This window comes from Aythya fuligula, chromosome 8, assembly GCF_009819795.1.
Source record: "Aythya fuligula isolate bAytFul2 chromosome 8, bAytFul2.pri, whole genome shotgun sequence".
NCBI classification, from domain to species: Eukaryota; Metazoa; Chordata; class Aves; order Anseriformes; family Anatidae; genus Aythya; species Aythya fuligula.
The window spans coordinates 29005304-29021718 of record NC_045566.1 but is presented as its reverse complement, the minus strand read 5'-3'; the positions used below and the strand labels follow the sequence as shown (position 1 = coordinate 29021718).

Sequence of the window (16415 nt, the reverse complement as noted above, 5' to 3'; positions counted from 1 at the left end):
TTTCCTGCTAGGTGATTTTATAGGTCTTTGCAGAAGCAAAAAAATCTGTCCTGTGGTGCAGTTCGGTGCTCATTCTTGAATGTCTTCTACACATTTGCATCCAAGAGCAAAATTTTGCCATTACATTTTTAATTCTTGCCTCAAACCTTACATCATTGTTCTGACTAATTAGCCATATTGATTTCATTAGCAATTGATAACCAAGTAAAAATTGCTTATATGTTAAACATGTATTTGCTGTTGAGTAACACTTTTATAGATTTTTTTAACGTTTGTATTTTTTCAGTATATTTTAAATGAAGTTTTAAATATATAAGCACAAATATAAATTGTATATTCAAACATTGTGGCAAAATTTTTAGGGTAGTGTTAGGATTTTTTGTGTGTTGATGTTGATACATGTGTACCTACACTGAATACGATTCTAATATATGGTGTTTCCCAGCAGTTTGGAAACAAGTCATATTATTGCTATTACACTGCTGAACCACAGAATACATGAAGTCTTTTGAAAATCTGTAATGGGATAAAAAACTGATTTTTTTTTCCCTCCTTTTGGCACAATTTTAATTCTTACTGAGACAGACTTTTTTTGGCCAATGTATCCTGATTTGTGAATGCATTGCAGCAGTATTCTAGTGGCTGTCTGTCTCTGCACTCTCATCTAGTCTGAAAATCCTGGTCTCCTTCAGAACTAGAGTTCATGAACAGGAGGTTGTAGGGAACATCTAATACAATTCCTCACAGCGCTGGTGTGAGACTAGGGAGCTGCAAGATTTTCTATTCCTATTCTTGATCTTGCAAGGTTTAGTCTTTACCTGTCTGTAACTGAGAGTGAGTTACTGATAAGTTTAATCAGGCTGCACAGTGTGAGGCGATCTCTGTAAAAGCACTTCTGAATGAAAACTCACTCTGGAACTTTTTGCCTAATGTTATGCTACCAGTAGTGAGCAGATTCTTGGGAGGATGGTGTTTGTGCCATAAACTGGCTTTGTGGGTATAAATGAGAACATTACTTCACTGTTTTTACTCCAAGGGAAATATTCCTGATTTGTATCTGAGAAACACTATTGCACTCTAGGCTTGCATCTTCTTTAGCATCTTATGCGATTTTTACAAGTTGCTTTGCAAAGACTCTAGGCATCTAATTTCATGTAAGGAAAGTAGTGGTCCATCTTTTTAAAGTTCTTCAAGAGCTTTTTGGGAAGTAGGGTATTGTATGATGTGCAGTGTAAAATACTGTAATCCACTGTAAAGGGTTGTGCCACAAGTTAGCAGGAGACAGACCGTGATTCCGTAGCTTGGGTGTTGTTTTGTTGGTGGTTTTTGTTTTGTTTTAAATAGTTTTGATAGCAGTGGAAAGTACTATATGATACACTGTCTAGAATACAGCAAGCACAGTCTATTGATTGCTACAGTTTAGAAGCTGAGGGGTTTTTGTAGGTGTAATTTACAATAGAGCAAAGACCTGAACAGTTCACAAAGGCATTGCTATGGAAGGTAACATATTTCCCTGCGCCTTCCAGACATCTGTATATATTAAAATCAAGTCATTTCACCAGCTATGCACCGATAATTCTCAGGACTCCTATTCTGTCAGTTCTTTTTGTAATTGTAATTTTATCAATTACATTCTGAATTTAGTGGAATCAGTATAATTTATACTGCATTTTTTAGGCCATTAGGTTACAGAAAAGAATGACTCATCAACTGACCAAAAGAGCATAGTTAGAACAGGGCATCGGGGAATGCTGTAATTTGGGTTTTGCCTAAAAGCAAGGAGTCTTTACTGAAACTATTAAAACCATTATTGGTGCTTCAAAATCAAGGTTTTCCCTTGGGAATGTAAGTGCTTTGTCCATTTTCATTCCAATTCAAAAAAGATGTAAAATCTTCAGCTAATGGTTAGCGTTACGCATTAGCTTTGTACTGGAGGTTGAGCAGTACAGGTGTTTGGATGTAAGACAAAACTTTTGTTTCTCTTCTTCAGGAAACTAAATGTTTGTCAGGAATTTGTCTCACTTAAGTAATGGTAGAGCGGATTGTGTCAGGACTTATGTAGGTAAGTGGAGTTTGCAATTTGGACATATGTAGCTGGCTGAAATTAATGACAGCAAAAGCAAGTCATGTTTATCTAGACTTTATTCTAAATTTATGAATTCTTACTTGAGCCACCTGTTCCACCTACATAAGCAAGCTTGTTATTTCTCTTAAGATGCATTTATTTTTGGATAACGCCATTGATAACAAAGGTTGGTTTAATATAAATGCACAGGTGGAAAAACATCTCTTTAACCAGCCTGGTCACAGGATGTCATCGCTAATGTACAGTTGTGGTGCCCTTTTAACCCGAGCTCCTTACATTAACGTACACCTGTGTGACTCCCACCGCAGAGTGACACCACTCTCCACGGGGTGGGCTTGAAACCGTGCCAAACTTTCGGTCCCCCTTTTCAAATAAAGGAGTGAGAAACGACGGAACGTGGGATTTTTTTCCCGTAGGAGCTTGGGTGACAGGGATAGGCAGGAAATGTGAGGGCGCAGGGCTGGGGGCAGCGGTGACGGGGCGCTGAGGCGGGCAGGGGCCGGGGCCGGCGCTGAGGCGGGCGGGCACCGCGGGGCGGGCGGCGCGGCCACGTGACCGGCGGGAGGCCAATGGGGCGATCGCGTGAGGCGCGGCGGCGGCCGGGGCGGCTGGCCAAGATGGCGGCGCGTGCCTGAGCCCGAGCCCGAGCGGCGGCGGCGGGGGGAGGCGCGGGGCGGGGAGGCCAGGCCAGGCCGCGCTGCTCGCTCGGCTGGGCGCCGCGCCGCGCCGGAGGATGGTAAGATGAGCCAGGGCGGCAAGAAGAAGAAACGCGCCGCGAACCGCAGCGTCATGCTGGCCAAGAAGATCATCATTAAGGACGGCGGCACGGTGAGGCCGCGCAACGGCACGGGGGCGGCTGAGGCCGGGCGGGGGGGGCCGCCGGGACAGCGCCGGGGCCCGCTCTGGGGAGCCCGGTGGGGAGGGGAGGGGAGGGGAGGGGCCCGCAGCCGTTGGGGAGAACCGGCACGGGGCTGGGGCGCTGTGCTCGGGGCTGGCCGGTGCTGTGAGGGCAGAACCGCGCGGGAGCCCCTCGCACAGGCGTTAAACGCACATAATTCAGGGTGAGGCGCAGAAGCGGAGCGGCCGCTGTCACGTTAACGCCGTGCTTCAGGATTACTTCTCTCCAGAGTGAGTGCTGGTCACTGGCTAAGACATCACATATTTCCAGGTGTCCTTCGTGTTTCAGCTTCCATCTGCCAAGGGGCCAGGAAGGATTTTATGGCAGCAGCTCTCAGTGGTACTTTTGGTTCAGTGTCTCCCACCATTACAGAGGCAGGGCGCAAGCTCACGGGGGGGAGCTGCGAGCAGTTGTTGGTTGTTTTTAACACAGTGAGACAAAACAGGCTGCAAATGCTACATGGAGGTACAAAGATCTGTCGCTGGATAATGAAGATACAAGATGGTGATGCTTTGTACCTTCAAATAACTGTTCAGAGAACTTTATGAAAAGTCAATTTTTAGAACTACAAAATCTGCTATAGCAGAGTATAATGACAGCAAAAATGTATTTATGCTTGGGTTGTTGTTCTGCTGCAGCGTTGTGTTTAATTAGTCTCCTGTGCTCAGCCTGGCTGGTGTCTTTGCCTGCCCGACGTGCTGTTTGACGTTATGGGAGACAGGTAAATGAAAAGGGCCCATGACTTGAACATCTGCAATTAGCAAACCAGTAATTAATCAAGCATCTAAGTGTACAGTTTCCAGTCTGATTGGCTTATTTTGAAACTATTTCACATCAAAGAAAACTTTGTGACTCTTTCGCCTGCAAGAGTATGCAGCTGCTTAATGAGGCGCTGTCAGAGGCAAAAATATTTACTGATGGGGAACTTCTATCAGGTTAACTTACTGTCCCTCTGTTGATCCTGATGTTGAAGAAAAAGAAGAAGGAAAAAAGAAAGCAAGCAAAAGGGGAAAAAACACCCACAGGCTCTGCAAGGCCTCTCCTTCCGCCGCCGCAGGTTCCGGTGGGTCCCTGCAGCGAGCGGTGCAGGTCGCGCCAGGGCACGGTGCTCCTCCACCCACTGTTCTCCCTTCCTCCCTCCTGCCCCAGCTTTGGCAGTTTTGGGTGTAGGCCAGTTTTAGTGCTTACCACTTCGGTGTTCTGGCACAGGCTTTATGAACTCACCTCATTCAGAGGCACCTCAGACTCCTTGAGTTGGCATGGCCTTGGCACGTGGTGTGTCCGTGTCACCCCGTGCCATATTTTCTTACAAGTACTTCCAGTATTTCACCAGCAGAATTTGAAAAGGGTGACTATGCCAGCGCCATCCCATCGAGCTGTCTCCCAGTTTTGTGTGTTACTCCCCGCAGCTGTGTAGCCGTATGGCAGGAGGCAGTGCCTTGCTGTCCGTGTGCGTGCTGCCAGCTGTGTGCTGAGTGACCCGGAGAGAGGCGCTAACAGCAGTTAGGTGGTATCAGCACTAATTCTGCCTTTCTGAGTGACCTGCTGGAATTCACCTTATGTAAGGCCGCGCGTTTTTGAAGCACTCATCAAATGCATTGAGTTACACACTGATCGAGATGTGACTAAATTACTTCTGCATTAGTAGATGAGAACAAATAACAGTACCTGTGAGAAGCGAGCAATAGAAATGGAAGGAAGTTTAACCCCCGTGGTCTAGATGCCACTGCAGGCTTGTTTCTGCCATAGTAATGGAAACATCGGCTCAGTGCTGCTTGCTGATGACATGGCAGAGGGCAGCAGTCACCTCGTGTATTGTTCTAAAATGGCAAACGCTTCGATTGTGCAGAACAGCTCCTGGTTTCAGTCAGCTGCTTTGGTTTCCGTGTGCGATCCCAGGAACCTGCAGGGTCCTGGCCTAGGGCAGCACCGAGCTGGAGCTGCCGAGCTCAGAGATAGCTCTGAGCCCTGGCACTCGGAGGGAGAGGGTGGTTTGTGATGGCACCGCTGCTGCCCCGCCAGCTGCGACACCCGGGGGGTCACGAGGCAGGGACTGGGAAGGAATTGGGGGAATACGAGAACAAACCTGATGTTCTGTAGCAGACTGAGGCAAACAGCTAAGACTGTTACTTCTGGCTTGCGCAGAGCGACATAAATTTTTAATGCAAACCCAAAATAGGGGTTGTGGGTGGAAAGAGGAAGGAATTGTGGGAAGTGAAGATAATTATAGCCACTTTCTGTACCTGTGAAGGCTGTTAATTTACTTCTTTAAGAGAATAAGGCTTAAAAAAATAGCAGAGATCTAGATGAACAGTTACTGAAGAGAGCTTGGGAAAGAAAAATAGCATAGTATTAAGGTACTTTTGTGGCTTACCTTTCATGTATTGATAAAACTACTTTTGAAAATGGTGATCTTCTAGCTGTAGGGTGAATGGTCCCTGTGGTTTTCTGTATTTATTTCCTACGGTCGTTCAAAAGGCTTTTTTTTTTTTTTTCTCTGTTGGAAGAAATTGGAATCTGGAGAAAAAAAAAAAAAAGCTGGATATGACTTGCATCCATCTTGTAATCAAGGGAAGAGTCTAGTGTCACCTAACTGGAACTTAGCATTGTACAGCATTTGGGGTCAGAAGGCACCTCTGAACATCTCTGGGTTTGCCACCCAGCCCTTCTCCAGACAGCATCGACTAGAGCAGTTTGCTCAGGGCAGCGCCCAGGCGAGTTCAGGGGGCAGGGATCTGCAGCCTTACAGGGCAGCCTGGGCTGTGTTCTGCTGCGCTGAACATTTCAGTAGAACTTACTGTGCCTCCCTTTGTGCCTCTGCTCTTGCCACTGAACGCGCCTGAGAAGAGCTGGGGCTGGGGCTGGGGCTGGGGCTGGGGCTGGGGCTGGGGCTGGGGCTGGGGCTGGGGCTGGGGCTGGGGCTGGGGCTGGGGCTGGGGCTGGGGCTGGGGCTGGGGCTGGGGCTGGGGCTGTGCTCGCTGTAAGCGCCAGGCCTGGCCCAGCCGGTGCCTCTCCATAGCAGCCTTACACCAAGCGGGGACAGGTGCTAAGGCAGCACCTCTGGGCGTACAGCCCGCGTGTGAGAGGTCTGAGGGGTGGTTTGTATTGCATGCATATAAAATACTTCGTGCACTGGTTCTGTAATTTGCACATATGGCATGTTGCTGGGCAGGCGGCGTTTCAGGAGAATATATGAGATGAGGTTATCCCACTCATGCTCTTACGTGCTCAAAAGCTGCTTCTAATTGTACCAAATTACCAAAGAATTTGAAGTCTCTTACTTTGTAACTTTTATTTATATTTATTTTTATAATCTTATATATATATGTAGTATATATATAAGATTATATATATATGTAATATATATATAGTAATATATATATAATGTATATAAAAGAATATACATGTGTATATATAATGCATATATACATATATATGCAATATATATATAATATATAATATATATTATATATTAATATATAATTAATATATATAATTATATAATATATATAATAATATATATATTCTATATATATATTCTATATATATATATTTTTTTTATATGTATTAGGGGAAAAAAAATCTAGTTCTCGGTAGAGTCTGTTTCTGCTTTCAGTAGCATCCTTGTTTCCCAGCCTGGCCGTATGAGCGGTTCATTTCTGAATTTGAGATGAGGGTGTACTTTGCACTCCGCAGGGCATTGTCGCTTCAGCACGTTTGCAGCAAAAGGTTAAGAAGGGAGCTCCACCTGGTAGCAGCCAGCTTGGGCACCTGCGTTCAGATGTTCTGAGTTCCGTCTCATTTCTTAACCCTTCTGTTTATACCGTTCAGATATGTGATTATGACAGCTTGTCGGATGCTTTAATGACCCAGTTTTCCTTTTGTTTTAGCCTCAAGGAATAGGTTCGCCTAGTGTCTACCACGCTGTGATAGTGATATTTTTGGAGTTCTTTGCTTGGGGACTCTTAACAGCACCCACTCTGGTGGTAAGTGATGTGCTTAAACTTCTTGTTGCATGGGAGATGGGGTAATTTCTGCGAAAGCATCAAATACCTGAATTAAATGAAAAGTGGGTACTATTGAGCTGCTCTCTTGTGCAAGTACAAAGTTTTTTTATTTACTTTATTTTTATATGGGGTCAGAAATTCAAAATTAACTAAAACAGTTTAACAGCATGACATATTGATGTGGCAGTCTGCTAACACTGGAGCTTACTTGTCTGTGTGTGTGTGTGTGTGTGTGTGTGTGTGCAAGAAGCTCTTTGCTCACCTCACTGTGCTTTTAGAACCAAGCTTTACGGCAGGCCCAGTTACGGCAGTTAGAGCCTCCCTATGAACAGTGTGACATTCATAGCGATGGGTTTGTACCAAATTCTTATCTAGTCCAGTTGGTTGCTCTCCATTTGGATTTAGTCTCTGAGAGTGACACATGCTTACTAATGAGATAGAACAAAGGCTTAAAGATCTCCAAGCGAACTCCACCTAAAATGCCATCTTGGTGCAGGTCTGTAAGCTGATGCTAGCCACGAGCAGTCTCTGGGTTACCAACTTGAAGCCAGGCACCGAATGGAAACCGTCTCAGGCAACGCTGTCAGACTGGAGAGCGGTGCCTGCTGTAACCCTCACGTCTAGGCTCCAGTCACTGAGCTGGGAGAGGCGCTTCAGAACGACAATGTCGCTCTCCTTCCAGCCTCCTACAGACAACAGTAGTGTGGAGAATCTGGGATGAAATAGCTTTTATAGGTATTTTATAGGTATTTTATAGGTATTTTATAGGTATTTTATAGGTATTTTATAGGTATTTTATAGGTATTTTATAGGTATTTTATAGGTATAAATAGCTTTAATAGGTCTTTGTGTTCTTAGACTTCTGATATTGAAATTGGATGAAACGAATCCTTCACAAAGTACCGAAACAGGCCTCTATCAAGTAAAGCTAAAACCTCAAAGTAACTTCCACATGAATTACATTATAGGTTATTTGTGGTGTGTTTATGGTAATATCCAAAATTGAGGAAGAAAATACTTAGATGGCATAGTTGATAAATAAATGTACTTAGGAATTCTGAAGGTGTCTCTGCCCCTCCCCAGTTAAGATTTGCGCTTCATGCTTGCATCAGGGTTGTCTCCCTACCTACAGTAAAGCATTTTACTGTATTTTTTGAAATGTTGGTACTTACAGCTAGAGCAACAACTTTGTGGCAGGTGCTGTTTGAAAAAAAGTCATTTTGGTATCTTACAACTAAAATAATACAGGTAGACCTTACCCATTGTTGAAGGGGAGACTCAATGTATTATTTAGTATTATATTAGTAAACTACAGCAAATGTCTGTAGAGATTATCCCAAAGAGTGCTTTGGTCATTGACTTTACTCATATTGTTCTTTGCAAAGCAAGAACGGCGAAGGAGACTGCTTAGTTATTTCCCCCCTTTCTATGAATTTTGCTGAGGTGATGGATTTTGTGTATTTGGAGCATTCTTCTTGTGTAATTTCAGGAAGTAACCTTGAAACTAACTTGTTGGATAATGAACCTGAAAATAATGGTTACTAAGTAGAAGTGTAGACTTTGATTTTCTTAGTGTTTTGGGTGTATTAATCTTGCATAACTTTGGATGTCGTAAAGGTTCAAGACCTTTTAAGATCTATCTATAATCAGTGGAAATAAAAGCTGGTGTGGATGTACCACACTGTAGAAGATGGATGCGTTATGAGTACTATCTATGGTCAATATTGGGTGAATAACAGTGTTCTTATCTCCTTTCCAGGTTTTGCATGAAACCTTTCCAAAACATACATTTCTAATGAATGGTTTAATTCAAGGAGTAAAGGTAGGGTAACAAATGTTTGAGTAATTGAAAATACAGTTTTGTGCAAACGGTTGGCGGGATTTAGAAATGACTGCCAGATGAGAGAAACTTTCAGGATAGTTTTCATGGTATAAAAAATACAAGATCAAAGTATTGCCAACAAAGGGAATACCAATCATTTTATTTTCTGTAGGATAGTGTTTGGTCTGTAACTGTTGTTTGAGTTCACAAAATAAAAAGGTAGTTAACTGATCCAAAACAATGTGTGGTGTTAAGATTTGCTGCTCTAGTAGGGTATTGGCAGTTACTTACATTCATGCGAATTCCAAATGTAAAACAAAACACAGTTCATAAAACTGCTGATATCGCTGGATCATCATTCTTGAGCTTTATGTATCTCTGGGATTTTAAAATTTGAATTTTATGTAACTATGGGGTAGAAAATTAGGAATGCTTGACCATATTGCCTTTGATGCATCGCACTGTAGTGATGAAGTTTTGTAAAAGCAGAGCCCAGTCGCTGTCAGCTCGTGGCATGGCTGGCTGTCGCAGTTCTAACCGCGTGGTTCTAACTGAAGCGTTCTCTCTATTTCACCTAGGGCTTGCTATCGTTCCTCAGTGCCCCGCTCATAGGTGCCCTGTCTGACGTGTGGGGACGGAAGTCCTTCCTGCTGCTAACAGTATTTTTCACCTGTGCACCAATACCACTAATGAAGATCAGCCCATGGTTAGTGCAGTCCTTCACACTAGATGCACGCTTCTCCTCTAGGTTGTTGTCTAATCCGTGTGTTTGTGGTATTGCTGATAAAATGTTATTTGCTCCATGCAATATCGAGGCTTTTGTGTTATTTCACTGAAAAGTTGGGGGAACGGAGTCAAAGTGGAGTAGCTGTCCTTTAGCCCCCATTGAGTACTTTCAGCACGTTTGTCAAGTGTTTTAGGATGCCACCCAAGAAATGGTAACAAGGCTTTTTTGTGTCCATGTTACTCTAAAACTAACCAGGTGCAAAGAAATGAAAACTTACCTTATGCATGAAGTAACTATGTGTAACCTAAAATGTTGCTTCAATTTTATACTTCTGTTTCTCAAGCTTTAAAATCCATCAGCTTTCACCGGCTGTGCAAGTCAAGTAAGATCAAACTGGCACGTACGTTACCCTGGTACTGCCCCAGTTGGTACTTGGTGTGGGACCAGCTGTGTGCTGTACCTCAGGGTGCAGCTGAAATAACGCAGACTGCACCGACACAGGAGGAGGCGGCTGTGCAGGCAGCTCCAGATGCCTTTCCAGTTTTCTCTCTGGTCACATGGATTCCTCGTCCCTTTCCTGGAAGCAGCTCATTTCCCAGCGTAGCTGGTTTCCAATGACGTCAGCACTGCCTAGCATCAAGATGAGGCTTATGTTGAGAGCTCTCAGTGAGCAGTTTGAAGTTCCTGACTTGCTTTCAGTCACAGACGCATCAACACATAGCTTCCTAGAAGTGTTAAATCGCAGCAGCTTTTTGTACATTACAAAATTATGCTGTTTAGCTTTGTGGTCAGTGCATAGAAGAAATCATACAACTGTATCCAGGTGCACTCATATTGGCTTTATCTTAATGCTTGTCAGGAAAACTTGGACAAGGCAGTAACTGTTGAACTGTATTTGGATTTTAAGTACAGACTTTTTCTTTCGTTTTGTGTGTTCTAATTTTTGTATATGATTTTTTTTCAGGTGGTACTTTGCTGTTATATCTGTCTCTGGAGTTTTTGCAGTGACATTTTCAGTGGTTTTTGCATATGTAGCAGACATAACACAAGAACATGAAAGAAGTATGGCCTATGGTTTGGTATGTATTTTTTTTTAACTCTCTCTGTCTCTGTGGTATTCAGTGCTTATTACTTCAGTAGGTAAAGGTTTTCAAAATCGCTATTTTTGTTTCTTCCCTGGTAAGTCAGGTTCAGTTTGGAGTAGGGCTTTTCTGATTGCTTGTTCTTGCCACCCAGTCCTGGAGCTCCTCTTGAATATTCTGCTTCTGACTTAAAAGGTTTTACTATGCTTGTATTATATTTCTGTAGTTATTATCATTGTAATAACACTTTTGAATTGTGTCCTTGAAGATCTTACCGGCTGTTATTTGTTTCAGGTTTCAGCAACTTTTGCAGCAAGTTTAGTTACCAGCCCTGCTATTGGTGCTTACCTTGGTCGAGTCTACGGAGACAGCTTGGTTGTGGTCCTAGCCACGGCGATCGCCTTGTTAGACATTTGTTTTATTCTGGTTGCTGTACCAGAATCGCTGCCAGAGAAGATGAGGCCAGCATCGTGGGGAGCACCCATTTCGTGGGAACAGGCTGACCCGTTTGCAGTAAGCTAGCTAAATATGGCGGGATGCTTGTGTTAAGCTTGAGAAAAGTGATTGAATTTACTACATCTCAAGCTTTAAAAAAAAAAAAAAAAAAAAAAGCCATCTTTTATCAAGTTTAATCTTGCATTGCTGCCAATACCTTTGCCAACAATCTTGCTAAACACACAGAAAATGTTTTGGTGGTGTCATGTAATGATTTAATTAATTGATTTGAATAATGATTTCATTAATTGATTCATTTTCTTATTATGTATGCTTTTCTGAATATGACAATTGAATGTTTTCCTTTTTCTTTTTTTTTTCCTGCCATAGTCCCTGAAGAAAGTTGGCCAGGACTCAGTTGTGCTGCTAATCTGCATAACAGTCTTTCTTTCCTACCTCCCAGAGGCAGGCCAATATTCTAGCTTCTTCCTATACCTCAGACAGGTAACGTAACATTTTGATATGGATTTGAAGTAAATTTATAGGAAAGTTTACAATAGTTCTGAATAAAAAACAGAGGTAACTAGTGTAATTTAACAGCTTGCAGCAGTTAAGTACTCTTGCTGTTATTTTTGGTTTTTAGAGACAGAGATGAACACATTAAAGCAACTTCTCCAATTTTGTAACTATTTGCATTATTCTTGGGTTATGAAAATCACTATTTTAAACTGCTTTATTACTTTGAGGGAATCATTTACTTGTTTTCCATTTATGCTATTGCTTTTTGTGTTTTCCACTTTATTTAGTGGAAAATATATATTTAAAAAAAAAAAAAAATTGAATAATTCCAGTTTTCTGCATTGTGTGTTCCCACACTGATACGTGTGATATGATACACGTTTTTTTGGTCAATAATCAAATTACCATTCTTATTTTTTATACAGATAATGGGATTTTCATCTGAAAGTGTAGCAGCATTCATAGCAGTACTTGGGATTCTTTCCATTATTGCACAGGTGAGTTAATTTATGTAATTCACTGAGTAACTCTGGAGAGAGCTAAGCACTGTGGAGAACTTCCATAATATTGTGGTTCCGGAAACATGAGTCACCTTCTTTTAGCTGTTTTTCTAAGCATCTAACAGTTTATTAACACTTCTACTTTAACTAACTTAGATGAATAAAACAGCTTGCCAAACAGGGTTTGGTTCATTAATATCCAAAGTGTTTTGTGTTGGGAAAACTAAATCCTCTTATGTATCAAATAAGCGGTGATAGTTTGTTTATATTACTTGCTAAATTATATATATATATATATATTTTTTTTTGGTAGAGGCAGGACTCCTGACTACAAGGCAAATGCTGCTTTTGAACTTAGCTCTTTTAATGCATTAATGTATTTGCATGTATTTAACATTTAGATTAACTTTTTTTCCCTTGTACCTTGTTCCTTGCTCTATCAGACAATAGTTTTGAGTTTACTTATGCGGTCCATTGGAAATAAAAACACCATCCTACTGGGTCTAGGATTTCAAATACTACAACTTGCGTGGTATGGCTTTGGATCAGAACCATGGTATGTAAATTCCATTTTAATATCTGAATGTGATACTTACAAACATGCACGTGTACATACATATGCTCCGTATGCAGAATGCTGTCCCGGCTGAACAGTTCCTTTGAATCTTTATTTTCTGCAGGATGATGTGGGCAGCTGGAGCTGTCGCAGCCATGTCCAGTATTACTTTCCCAGCTGTAAGTGCACTGGTTTCACGAACTGCTGATGCTGACCAACAAGGTAGGTGTTGTCCTAATCCTTTGAATTCTAGTCAAAGATCACTGTGAAGCTAAACATGTCTAGTGAGTTATCCTTACTCGTGGTAGCCTATATACCTGAGCACAGGTGACAAAACGTTAAAATCACTTTAAAGCTGCCATGTGTGCATGACAAGTCCTTCTGGCCCAGAGGCAAGAACATTCAGACCCCAAACATAGTACAATATTTAAAGCTGTTTGTTTTCTGTACTTTTGATGTAAGTTGGCTTTGTTGTACAGGCTGTATGCAGTGCTGCTGCGTGAGAATAAGGATATTGTATATACTGATCTCTTAATATGCATGGCATAGGAAGCATTACTCTGAGCCTATAGGGAGATAGGAAAAAATATATATACCATAAAGACAAGTTGTCTGCACCCTTTGTTTATTGCTACTCACAGTCCAACAGCAGTGAGAGAAGTTTTCCTTTTTGCATCAGTGTAAAAGTCTTACTGATGTGTTCATAATCTATTAAAATCATTTTTACATATATAAATTTTATATATATATGTAGATACATAACAGAATATCTTGTTTTCTCAGGTGTGGTTCAAGGGATGATAACAGGAATTCGAGGCTTGTGTAATGGTTTGGGACCAGCACTTTATGGTTTTATATTCTATATATTTCACGTTGAACTGAATGAACTCCCCATGCCTGAATCACCACCAGGAAGCAGTGTTGTCACACAATACCATTTACAACAGGTACTCTTCTTTTACTGACTGATTCCCAAAAAAAATGAATTGGGAAGAGACCATGTCTCTGGTGGTTCCTGACTATGATGCTGAATTACATTGTCAGGCTAACTGTAAATTAAGCATGTAAAAATAGGTTCTTAAATCACTCTCACAGGCTTTGGCTTGAGACAAGGTACTATGGTTCAGTTTTTGTTCCTATTAGCTGGATCTCTTAGTAGTTCGGCAACTGCCAGCCTTTCCAAAGACAAAGGAAAGATGAATTAATAACTACATAATCCCACTGTTTTCTTGTCTTACTGAGCAGGTCTCTGACATTGTATTTACCTCTCAGGTATCATGCATTTGGGTCGTGGTGTCTTTTAGCCTTCTAGCCAAGGCCTCTGTATTTTTTTTAGTTCCTAATAGATGATAAATTGTGGAGGAAATTCAGCGGGTGACTATACTGGTTGCAGCAGGATATGGGATACTTCTCTTCAGCTGTTACATTGCAGTGCTGTCTAGCTGTGCCTAACTGATTAAGTTACAAGCAAAAGCTTTTCCCATACCTTGTTTGCAGAATTTTATTCAGTCTTTTTTTCGTTAATGTGTTTTTTGGAAGTCCACTCTACAAACAGCAGTGAAATTGAATGCTAATGGAAATACTCATTGTTCAGACCGCAAACAAAACTTTTCTGCACTGCTTTCATACAGTTGTGCTGTGTGCATGTACCTGTCTGGAACTAAAAAAGCAAATGGTACCTTGAAGGGAAGGAGAGAAAAGAACCAAGTTTAAGGTTAGTAGGGAGAAGACGCTAGATTTGAGTCTCCCCAGGTATCTCACGGGGAGCATGCTATACATAATGAAGTCCAGCCGTCAAGTACATAAAAGCGCGGGAAGTTGTCCTACTGCTGAAGAGCTGTTTGCTTCATAAAAGTTGCCTTAGAAAAGGAAGTTAGCAAACATTAGTAAATAACATGTGCTTCCTCTCCTAAATCAGAAACTTCATCATCACAGATTTCTTAGACTCTGCTTGGAGACAAGTACTGTATTGGCTAGCATAGCAAGAAAAAAAAAAAAAACAACTTTTAAAATTTGTTATAATTAGCCTTTCTTAGTATGTTAACACATGTAAAGGTTTAATTATATTTTGTGATGTTAACTGTCTATTTCTTTCCTCAGAATTCTATAATTCCTGGACCCCCGTTCTTATTTGGAGCGTGCTCTGTGCTGTTGGCACTACTTGTTGCCTTGTTTATTCCTGAACACACCAACTTAAGTGTACGATCCAGCAACTGGAAGAAACACTGCGGCAGCCACAGCCATCCCCACAGCCCACAAGCTCCCGGTGAAGCTAAAGAACCATTATTGCAAGATACAAATGTATGACAAAAAAATCCAGGAAGACTTTTTAGCTTTTTTTTCATCTGCAGTTTGGGATATACATTCCACTTCCATCAAAAACTTCTTAAGGTAATCTTAAGAAATATCTTTTTGCATGACGTTCATAGGAATTTAAAAACAAAAACAACAAAAACTGGAAATTTCTCCAAAGATGTTGCCATTAAATTAATAATATACTTTAAAAAAATATTACGTACTCGTCTCTTGCCATGAAATACTGTTACTATTAAACTTTATGTTCTAGTTTGGAGACAAAAAGGAATATAGTTAAGGTATGAGCATGTGTCTTTCTGTTTCCTTAAGGTGGTGAGCTTTAATTCTATTCATGCTAAGTCTCAATGAGACATACTAGCATCCATGTGGACCCATTCATTTTAATGTTGTAAAATCGTGGGTCAGATGATTCAAAGCCTTAATGTAAATGTACTCGAGTAGGGGAAAGGTGAATTGGTATCATTTATTTTAAAAAGTCATATGGTGGATTTGTTTGTTTGTTTTTTAAGTTTGTACTAATATAAAAATCACATGAGCACGCTTGCTGAACAGTAAAAGTTATTTTTTATGTAAGTGCATTTACTCTTTCTATTTTTGAACAAACAGTAGTATCAAATACTTGTTTAAATATTAAGTGGGTGTTTTGAGCCTGCAAATTTTAATATTGGCTCTAAAACTCTGCTTTCATAAGTACCATTTATTATACCACTATATTTCTGATGTTTGCATAATCATAAAAGGACCTCAAAACTTGAATACACAGACTGAAATATAAGCTGATAGCCTTGAATATGTCAGTGTGCTATATAGTGGCCTTTGAGGACTGTCACAATAACCCTTTTACATTACAGAGCTAATGTTTTAGTCCTAAATTTTCAGGACCCCTTAGTACAGAAGAGAGCTTTATACAATTACTGATGTGAATTTCTCTAAAAGTGTATATTTTTGTGTCCAGTTGTATTATTTAAGTGTTCCTTTGTATAAATTTATGTATAAAGTATTGTATAGGTTTAAAATGTTTTCATCTTGTGGTTATTGCTTAATGCTTTTTTTACCTTTGAACATTCACCATGGTTGACCAAGAGCAGGAAAAAAAATGTAAATATACTGTTAATAAAGTTGAATATTTTAATGAATTTTTAAATAATTGTTAATGTCTCTTCCACCCTTAGTCAAAGTTATGTAGTATGTATGTTACACTTCAGCAGGGTTTTCAAGAAGGCTGGAGTACATGTCCAGCACTATACCTTGTCAGATGAGCCTGCCTTGAGCAGGTAGGTGTTATCCCTTACGTTTAGCAGCACAAGCTGTCTGCCTCTTTCCTTAGGGCTCTGGCAGAACAGTACTATTATAGATATGCTATACATAAACTTGTCAGTAACAAAGACAGTTCAACCTGTAGTGCACTGCAGTTCTGCCTCCTCTTGTGAAATTTCAAATTCTCAAGCCCACTAAAGTTTTATTTTA

At 41.0% G+C, this 16415-nt stretch overlaps 1 protein-coding gene across 1 annotated transcript; it reads left to right on the top strand.

Moving 5' to 3' along the window:
- Positions 1–2763: 2763 nt before the first annotated feature.
- MFSD14A (major facilitator superfamily domain containing 14A) lies at positions 2764–16075 on the top strand. The gene is made up of 12 exons (XM_032192102.1): positions 2764–2914; positions 6875–6970; positions 8751–8813; positions 9392–9519; positions 10505–10619; positions 10917–11135; positions 11448–11561; positions 12002–12073; positions 12520–12632; positions 12757–12854; positions 13416–13579; positions 14733–16075. Exons 1-12 carry the CDS (start codon positions 2828–2830, stop codon positions 14937–14939), a joined length of 1476 nt encoding a protein of 491 aa, XP_032047993.1. The 5' UTR covers positions 2764–2827; the 3' UTR covers positions 14940–16075.
- The last annotated feature ends 340 nt before the right edge of the window (positions 16076–16415 follow it).